Source organism: Gymnoscopelus braueri (assembly GCF_963280865.1).
Source record: "Gymnoscopelus braueri genome assembly, chromosome: 17".
In the NCBI taxonomy this organism is placed as follows: Eukaryota; Metazoa; Chordata; class Actinopteri; order Myctophiformes; family Myctophidae; genus Gymnoscopelus; species Gymnoscopelus braueri.
Genome location: NC_137617.1, coordinates 7,057,584 through 7,067,939, shown reverse-complemented (window position 1 = coordinate 7,067,939; position 10,356 = coordinate 7,057,584). Strand labels below are relative to the sequence as shown.

At 39.9% G+C, this 10,356-nt stretch overlaps 2 protein-coding genes across 5 annotated transcripts in view; both read right to left on the bottom strand.

The window, feature by feature from the left end:
- LOC308104040 (uncharacterized protein) overlaps nucleotides 1–10,356 on the bottom strand; it is a 383,068-nt gene that overhangs the window by 332,427 nt on the left and 40,285 nt on the right. The gene's annotated exons all lie outside the window — the stretch shown is intronic.
- Nucleotides 7,392–9,774, bottom strand: LOC308104053 (uncharacterized protein). Its single transcript, XM_080454318.1, has 3 exons — nucleotides 9,357–9,774; nucleotides 8,709–8,848; nucleotides 7,392–7,969 (listed from the first exon to the last, which is right to left on the bottom strand). Exons 1-3 carry the CDS (start codon nucleotides 9,574–9,576, stop codon nucleotides 7,655–7,657), a joined length of 675 nt encoding a protein of 224 aa, XP_080310444.1. The 5' UTR covers nucleotides 9,577–9,774; the 3' UTR covers nucleotides 7,392–7,654.

Genomic DNA, 10,356 nt, shown 5'->3' with positions numbered 1-10,356 from the left:
TGATGTAATAACTGATGCCACTCTGACTCTCACTCAGGTGTGTGTCATCATCCTCAAAGCCTCACATGTCGACCAGCCTGCCTTGTTGTTCTAACCTTGTGTCACCAGGGATGGCCTACTGGGCCTCGGTCCAGGGGCCCAGGATCTCACTGGGCCCATGAGCCAGAGCCTTTGAGGGATGTTTCTTGTCAAAATAAGGCTCAGTCATTCATGTTGATAACAGAGCCCCAAACGTCCTACTGAAAACTGAAGGAACAGCCTAAACATTCACTTTGAAGATGTGACAAGAAACAAACCATCATGGCACCATTTAATCGAGTGTTTAGTGTGAGCCTGATTCATACTTTGGTGTCACATATCAAAAATAGCTGATCTAAAAGCTCATATGGCGTCTCATGTATGACACATCTTCAGCATGCGACACCATCATACAACAGAGCACAAATAATGCATTATTTAATATGCTTTTGCAGTTAATTGTGTGTATGTGCTCTGTTGATCCTGTTGACGTACAGGTTAATGCAGTTATTTTGGGCGGCAGTGGCTCAGGGGTAGAGTGGCCGGTTAGAGTGAACTGGAAACCGCAAGGTTCCCAGTTCGATCCCGGGCTGGGGCGCTCCCCCAGAGTTAGTGCAAAAGTGTCCTTGCGCAAGACGTTGAACCCCAAATTGCTCCCGATGAGCAGGTTGGTGCCTTGCATGGTTTCCTCCGCCATCTGTGGGTGAATGGCTGAATGGCACAATCAATGGAAAGCACTTTGGATAAAAGCGCTATATAAATGCACCGTTTACCATTTATTGTGCTGTTGGCTGCAAGACAATTCGTAGTCAGTCATTGACACAGACACACACACACACACTGTACATGCTGCACCGTTTCTTATTCTCTAGACTCAGACCGGATCAGCAAACTGGTCCCAGTCTATATTGTTCAGTAGGGAGCACTGCCATGCCCATCCTAGTGAAACAGCTGATATACTGTAGATTATGTCTTCACAAACGGCTTTCAATAGACTTTACATTTGTATTTAATGAAGACATTTCAAAAGATTTTATCAGCATCATCTTATACTAGTAAATGTACAGTCATATACTGTACAGTTCTATTCGATGTAGCATGTGTTTGATTTTCTGGTTCAGCCCTTACCTGTCAATGACTCCTGTCTGTCAACGATCCTTGTCTGTAGATTGACATTTAGTCTAGTTGTTTAGTAGATTAACTGTAGGCACACAGCAACAGATACAAGTTTCTATTTCCTGTTCAGAAAAAGTGGCGGCTTGGGCGGAGAGAGAGATTTTATCCTAACGTCATGCAAATCAGTACACAGTATTGTCATGTGATCAACACGGATCTGTCCGATTTTCCATATTCCATCCTCATTGGCTGAGGTTGGCTTCCAAAGTTTGCAGGATTGCTCCGTTTTGAACAAAATGCTTCACATCATGAACACAGCTTGCAATTTCTGTGAAATTTCACACGCACCTTCCCACTAGGCAGAGGAAGAAATGCCACCTTTTTCACATTGGCCTGTTATAGCGCCACCAGCAGGTCTAATGTAGCAAAACACATTTTTGGATAAAAATGACTCAAATCATGAATGCAGTGTCCGACTGAAAGGTCTAAGAATAAATGCCACCCTTTTCACATATTTTCCTATTATAGCGCCACCAGGAGGCCACAATAACCTACCTGACCTGACGGAGACCTGTGCTCCAAGGAGCACTTTTCTAGTTTTCATAATCATTTTTATTAAGTGAGTAAGTACAGGTTTTAACAAATAATATGTGTTTCAAGGGTTTTGTTTCTCAACATGATTCACCAAATAATATTTGGACAGTATTATAGTAAACATTTAATTACTTTTTTTCTTACTTACAATCTTTCTCTTTCTCTCTTATTCGCGCATGCGTATTTCTTCACATACTACACACACACACGCACACGCACACGCACGCACACACACACACACACACACACACACACACACACACACACACACACACACACACACACACACACACACACACACACACACACACACACACACACACAAAACCACAACAACACACTCATACTAGGTTCCTTAGGGTTTGAAATTGCTGGGTGACTCTGCAGATCCATTCCATCTACAAGGAGTCATGAATTGAACTCCATAGTTCATTAAATTGTCATTAGTGTTTTCCAGGTTTGGAAGGAATGTGCTTCTTTATTTGTCCAATTTTGCAATAACAGTTTTTATAAACTATGGATGAAAAAAATATTTGCCGTCCTGTTAATTTTATTTCCCCTATATTTTGAAAGAGACAAATTATAGATCACATCTGTGCACTTATAATACATTCAATAAAAACCTCTCAATACTCCCCAGTCTTTCTAACTTTCTCACAGTACCAGAAGGCATGCATGTACGAGGGAGTCCCTTTGTGTGACACATTTTAAACATCTATCAGAGGACGTAGAATCAAATGTATTAATCTTATCTCTAGTGTAATACATTCTTGTCATGAATTTATAATGAATTAGTTTAACATTTTCATCAGTGATAATTGGCATAAAATTAGCCACTAATGAAGTTGTGATACAGCGTCACATAGAAGGTGATACAGGGACATTAATAGTTGGATATTATTAAGACATTAAGATGGAGAGGCCTTTTATGCTAGCAGCAGAAGGCATGAACACAATTATAAGAACAGTTCAATGTCTGAAATACAATAGAGACACATCTAGTGTCAAATCAGTGCTCTGTCATCTTCAAATAACTTTATTGACATTGTCAATCAGTAGGTGTCCTACCAGACACCAGGGTCTAAATGTCTCAATAGAAGAGTAGAGAGACCACCTCCAACCACTGTAAATGTACAAGTTATACTGTATATTAACATACTCTCTACAATTCATTGGTACAAATGTCACATATAATGGTCTCCCAGTATGTAATAAGCAGCAGCACTAATCGTATTGGTCATATTGATCACATCAACACTTCATACATGCTCTGATATCTTGTTCATTCATTGTATTAAGTTACTTCAATTAAATTCACATATTCAACACCTCCACTTTATTTCTATAATATTTAATATTTATATGATTTATTATCGATCATACTCTACTTTGTATATAGGTAACCACTGAGACACATGCTATTTTCACAATTTTATATTTTCTGAGCTTCTGCTATATAGTGTTTTATTCCTATTATATATACTTTGTTCTGTTTGCATATTTTTACTATTTTGCCCTTATTTGTGACTCTTTCTAATAATCTTCTGTACACACAGCAACAAGTTAATGTATCCATTTGTGACTCCAAGCGTGTACTAATGTAACCAAATGGACCCGTACGGGTCCATTTGGTTACATTTGTACACTCTTGGAGTTAAGTGAACACTGAGGATTTAACACTGTATTGTGCATTTGATAAATAACACACTTTGACATTTAGACTTTCAGTTCTGTTCCACACCTCTGATCACCACTGAACCCCACAAACACCACTCATCCCCCCTCACTACCTGTAAACACACTCCAACACCTTCATCTCCTCCTACAGGAACCCTGTGGTGAGACCAGCGTTCTCCTGGACCCTGAATTCTCCTACATGTATTGTATGGTGAGTCCAGTGTTCTGCTAGACCTTCATGTCCTCATACATCTATTGTATGGTGAGTCCAGTGTTCTGCTAGACCTTCATGTCCTCATACATCTATTGTATGGTGAGTCCAGTGTTCTCCTGGTACATGACATGTCTCTGTCGTCTGTCTGCTCCCACTCTGCTGTAAAACTAAAGGCAGCACTGCTCTAAATCACATTCTACAACCACCACAGATACAATCAGCCCACAATGTTTAAAAACACTTAAGGCCTGTGTTATAATTCATCACGACGGTGTCATGGGAAAATAACCGATCTACAAGATCATTACGCCCGTAATGCGCCGCTTTGTGAGCCTGTAGATCAACTATTTTCAAAATGTTTTAACATGTTTAAAGAAATGTGAAACTTTTTGAAGATTTTCGCCTATAATGATATGGCCAACATATGGACACCAGATTGAAAGTGGTTTTAAATGATGGGTTAGGCACATAAAGCTGCAATCCATTTGTGTGTGAATAACGTGTTATTTTAACCAATATGTATCATAATACAATAACTTGCACATCTGCAGTGGTTGGAGGTGGACTCCCTGCTCTGACATTTAGATCCTGTGGTCTGGTAGGACACCTACTGGTTGACAAGAGGTACTGCATAAAACTCAAAGGAAACTAGCATTCCCAGACATGCTCTCCATTATAGTTCAACAGTCAAAATGTCAGAGCTCTCATAGCATGGCCAAGCAGAAGGCCTGTCTCATGGCAGGGAAATGGAGATGTGAGGTGGTCAACAAGGAGATGAAAAAGCAAGAGGGAAGTAGAATAGAGAGAAGAGAGAAGCAGGTTTTGGCGGCCCAGGGGGTAAGAGACAGCTTTCAGCATTTGGAGGGATTGAGAATGTAGATGTTAAATAGTGTAGATACTAGATAGTAGTGCAGATGATAAATAGTGTATAGTCGCCTTTTTCCAAGACACTTTTCATTCACCCATTCAAACACCATGCAAGGCACCAACCTGCTCATCAGGAGCAGTTAGGGGTTCTGTGCCTTGCTCAAGGAAATTTAGGAGGAGCTGTGGATCGAAACAGGAATCAGCAACAACATTGTATTTGTTGAAATAAGCCCAGACTTGTAGATTTAAGTGAAAATTCAGTACATTTCAGTTATCCCCATGCTTGTGATTGTTGCGTTTTCAGAAACCAATTGAAGGTTGTAACAACACTGGATTTGTCATCATCAGAACTGTGAGGAAGACGAGCAGATGGTGCTCAAAGATGACACATGTACAGAGACAGACAAACAAGAAGACAGGCAACATGAGACAGAAGACAACGAGTGGCAGGAGCAATGTGAGTAATGTGTTTACCTGTGGTGCACGTTTCAATGTATCTACATGTATAACATTTCAGTGTCCCAAATTAATGCATGTAAATGGCTTTTAAGTCACAGAGCAATTTCCTTTGCACCTTTTACTGTACATAAATCTGAACCAGACTCTTTATTTCTTATACTTTATTTCTTATTAGACACAGTTAACCACTTAAACCCTAGTCTAGACTTAGTAAAAAAGACCTGTGTTGGCTCTGTACTTGGATCGCTTTTTTCTCTCTACACCAAAATAGCCGATGTGCAAGTTCACAACTTGTCGCAAACGTGATGCGTTGCGAGCTTGTAGATCTTCTATTATATTCATTGACATCAGCAGGGGGGGCTAGTCCGACTGCAACTACAGGATACATGGGCTATAGCCCATTGTAGTCCAGGAAGAACTGACATTCCACTCAGTGATCACATGTAGGCAAATAAATCTTGCTAAAAATATAAAAAATATATATATTCGTATGTAACATCATGTTTATTATCCTCAACTTGGATCTGTTTTTAAAACGGTGAAGTGCCTCTTTAAGTGGTTAAATACAAGTATGCTTTTGTTACTTTTTTGCCCCTCATGAGTAGAAAAAATGCACAGGAACACACATGCACGCACGCACATGCACACGCAGGCGCACGTGAAAATGTGCAGTTATTTTGCGGGTTTGTTAATTTTTTTTTTTTTTTTTTTTACTTTAACTGATTCACTGCCAATCACGTAGATCTACGCGAACCTATTTAAAGCCGCCACGTGCCAATCGCGTAGATCTACGTGAACACATTTTTGACCCAAAGGAGATCTAGACATCCACTTCCTTGTTAACTTAAAACTTAAAAATTCTGTATCTCAGCTCCTGAGTACTTTTTTTTTTTCAATGAAAAACTGAAAATACCTCTGGCAGTTAATGGGTTAATGCGGTTAATTCAGTTAATTTGTTACAAAAAATGTACTTCATGATGTGAAGATGTCGGAGGTATTTTATTTTTATTTTTTTGTGATGAGTTTGTGATTGGTGCTCGTCATTTCCCTTGGGTGCTTTAGCCCCGAGGCACCCACAGTATCGGCGCCCTTGGGAGCAGAAACCAAAGCAGGCGGGCTATGAGAGGAACAGCAACTCCATCGCCCCCTGGTTTCATGGTGGGTACTACAAGGCCAGAACTTTAATCAATTATTTTGTGTTGCAGTGCATCACCAAGTGATGAAGATGGAACGTGCACGTGGCACAAAAATAAGAAAATAAATAATGTTTAGACACTTTTATCTCTTAAACAAGATTTGTTAACCATGCAGGAAACAGATGATTTCTACAGGGTGAATATAGCAGATCTCACAGCGCGACACATGATTGATTGATTGATTGATTGATTGAATATTTTATTAGGCAAAAAATGTAAAACAGCACAGTTACATTTAAAATACTTTGTCTAACAGGTCCGTTCATGAAAGTCCTTGCGGTCTTGTTTCCAATGAGGGCCTTGGTACACAGAGAAAAACACTGGGTTAGAAACAACCCATTCTGGGTTGTTTTTTAGCCTGGTAAACCCTCCCTCCGGAAATCTAATTTCTATTTGATTCCTGAAATGAAATGGAATTGAGATTTCTGGAGGGAGGGTTTACCAGGCTAGTTGTTTTTAGCCCATCCCCAGGGTAGTTATAGCACCGACTCAGCAGTAGTTAATTTTACCTAGCAAGATGGGTTGGTCCGTTTTAACCCAGTGGATGAGTTAAAATATTCTACCCATTTCTGGGTTAAATTAACTGTACGTCTGAGTAAATGCAACCCATATCATTTATTATATATTCTACCCATTTCTGGGTTAAATTAACTTTACATCTGAGTAAATGCAACCCATAGTATTTATTATATATTCAGCCCAATCCTGGGTTAAATTAACTGTACATCTGAGTAAATTCAACCCTTATTATTTATTATATACTCAACCCAATTGTGGGTAAAATTATGTACCATTCTGGGTTGTTTTATCCAAATCATTAAATTATTAAATAAAACAATTATGGGTTTATTCAACCGCAATATATGTGTTACTTTATGGTTAAACTACAGTTCAACTACAAACCTACAGTATAACAAAATACATGCTAGATTTGGTCATGCAAAGCATAATGCAATAAACACAAACCATGCTGGATTCTTTTAGTCATTTTATTTTAGTCATTTTATAGAAGAAAGCATGACAAGCATGGAAAATTAATGAACATTAAAACATTAACAGCAAACATTTTTGAGTTCTATTAACCCATTAAGACCTGGAACGCATCTGTCTCATTTTTGATTTGGGATAAAAACCATTATTTTATACTTTTGCTATTCAAAAATAGATATACAAGCTCATAGCGTGGCACCGAGTGCCGCGCTACAAGCTTGTAGATCTGCTATTTTTGCAAAATCCTGAAATATGTGCAAATCTTTGAATATATAGTTTTTAAAGCGAACATTTGTAACTCAAATCTTTGCTTCTGGGGGGTCCCTGGAACAACATATTTTGAGATGGGGGTCCGCGGCCAAATACGGTACAAATAATTCTGAGGGAAAAAGTGTGAGAACCACTGATATAGAAACAAGTTTTTGAGAAAACACCAGAAGATTCAGAAGACATTTTGTAGAATCGGCCTTGGGTACGTGGGTTGATTGGGTGGGTAATGTGTTGGGGGGGGTGTGTGTGAGCTCTACTGGCAAGCCAGAATTCTAGTGTGCAGAAACTCAACCATTTTCTTGGACTCTTGTAGTGGAATTCCGTAGATAACACTCTGTAGGAAGTCCCACACAAGTTGACACTTTTTGGGGTACTCGATGTCAAAGATGTAGTAAGCCTTGAAGCAGACGTCGATGGCCTGAAGAAGTTTCTCCTGTTCCAAAGCCTGTCCATCTATAATCGCAAAGACCTGAGATGGTTGCTGAGAGTTGTTGCCCAATGTCAGGACGTAGGGTTCAGTTTGGGAGTTCTTGGCTGCTTGGAGATACTCCACCATGTTGGTTCCAGGCTGAAAAACACACAGAAAAGTGAGGGTGAGTGAGTAAGGACCAAATGTCTACAAAGTATAGAATTAAAAGTGTATAATTAAAAGAAAAATAATAATAAAAGGTGTCAAGGGTCCATTTGTTTTCATTTTACATTATAAGAGTTAACTTATTGTTAAACATATTCATTTTGCATCTTATCACTCCTATGAACACCAACACAGCATGGTATTGTGGCCAAAATGGTATCCAACGATAACAAAATGTTCTTTAGTTTTGTCTCTGATAGGCTAAATCTCATCTACTGGTGGTCCATTGGTTGAGAAACAATGAGAGATGTACTGTATAGACATAGAATGCATATAAAGCGTTAACTTGTGGTCCCTAGGTATATATTAACAGAAGGAATAAGCTTGTCCTGTTATACCTGTATTTGTAAAGCAATATGTTAAACTGGCAAAGAGCAGTAGTTAGCCTATTTCAGAGACATTTTGACAAGAATTAATCAATGTTATTGTTTCGGGTGGGGTGAGGTCATATCGAGATGACTAGTCAACTATTTGTCAACCTTTTAGGATTACTCGTCGACTAGTGAAACGCTGTAGTTGTGAATGCCCTACTGTGTTCTTGTCCTCCTGCTGTGTGCTGTATGTGCTTTGTAGATTACACACACTCAATACTTACACAAACTCATTAATTATACAACAGGTATATGTTAAAATAAAATGGAAAGTTTCCCATTAGATGTGCTGGTGGACTTACAGGCTGATGATGGATGAAGGCCTTCTTGCACTCAGAAATGGTGTGGCGCACCGTTTTACTGCCACGGCCACGTCCAACTTTGTATGGAGTTGGGGGGAGCAAGGCTGGCAACTGCTGCAGGGCGAGATCCCCAATGCCATCTGCAGGAAGACATAGGTATCAATACGAGGTGGAACGGCATATCCTTTATTTTGTCATTCAATAGCCAACAAGAATGTAACCTATGCTGCTATGTGCAGCCAATAGCGGCTCTGCAGCTGGTTAGTTTGTAGTTTAGTTATTCCCACCAGGCCTAACCATGACAGTGTATAAATGGAAAATAATTGATCAGTTGGGGTCCATTTGTTTCCATTTGTAACACTGTCACAGTTACAGACTTGTAAGGATCAATTTAGACCCCACTAAAGTAACCCAGAGAGTCCCTGGAATCCACTTTGAGAAACCCTGGTCTAGACGAGGCTATAGGAGGAAGGGGTGTGCCCACTGGTATTTGAAGGTGACACTACCTGAGAAGAGGAAAACCCTGGGGTACCTGAAAGTGTGTGCTGTGCGTGCCACACCCACACAGAGAGGCTGTCAACGTAGTTGTGGACTCTTGGCACAAGAGGGACTGTCGACTGACAAAGAACCATTTCAATAGTATTTTACCTAATGTTAATCCTTCGACCGGCAACTCTAGCTGCCGCTCCAGTCGTGCCACCTGCAGGATCTTCTCCGCATAAACTGGGAGCCAGGTCGATACGATACGATAATACTTTATTGTCAGTTCACACTGAAATTTGTCTTGCGACCCAGCAGCCATGTATGCAACAATAAACAGTACACACATTTGACATGACACAAGAAAAACAAAACAAAATACATACATAAAGACATACAAAGACAAGAGCAGTGTCCACCTCTCAGCCTACCCCTGGCCTATAACTCCTGATTAAGCCTCAGTGTCGTCTGATGGACAAAGGACCTCTTCAGTTTGACCTTATTGTATGTAGGAACACTGTATCTCCTTCCTGAAGGCAGCAACCTATATTCTCCATACAAAGCATGGCTAGTGTTTGAAGTGATATTCCTTGCCAGGTCTCGTACAATTTGGGTGCAGCGTCCGCATGTAAGACAAGGAAGTCCTGTGTGATCTATAAAATGGAAAACATTTGAAATCAAATTAAATGTGGCACACTACCAAAACATTATAAACAATGAATCATCACATGTACAATATTCCCTCTTACCATGCCGTTGTTAGGTGAGGGTAGTGTTCCAGAATCTGACTGGTGGTCAGATCTCTGGTGTTGTCCTTGATCCACTTCTTCCTGTACACCGCCATGTCCTGCATGCAGGTCGCAACTTGGCATAATGGTTGAGAATTACTTCTCAACCACTCTTTCAGTTGTACAGCCCGCTCGTCTGATATGGTACATTCTGTAAAATATGAATTCTGTATTTAACAGTTGTGGAAAGTACTCAAGTACTGTACTTAAAGGGATATATAACTTAAAAAAAGAATATGGGTCATTTTTATCGTCTACTCAGGCTTTTGGGAGCACCCCAGACAGGTTTTAACCGACCGAGAACGCATCTGTGTCATTTTAAGATTTATTTGGATATTCAACAATAGCAGATATGTGCTTCGCAATGAGCTTGTAGAGCT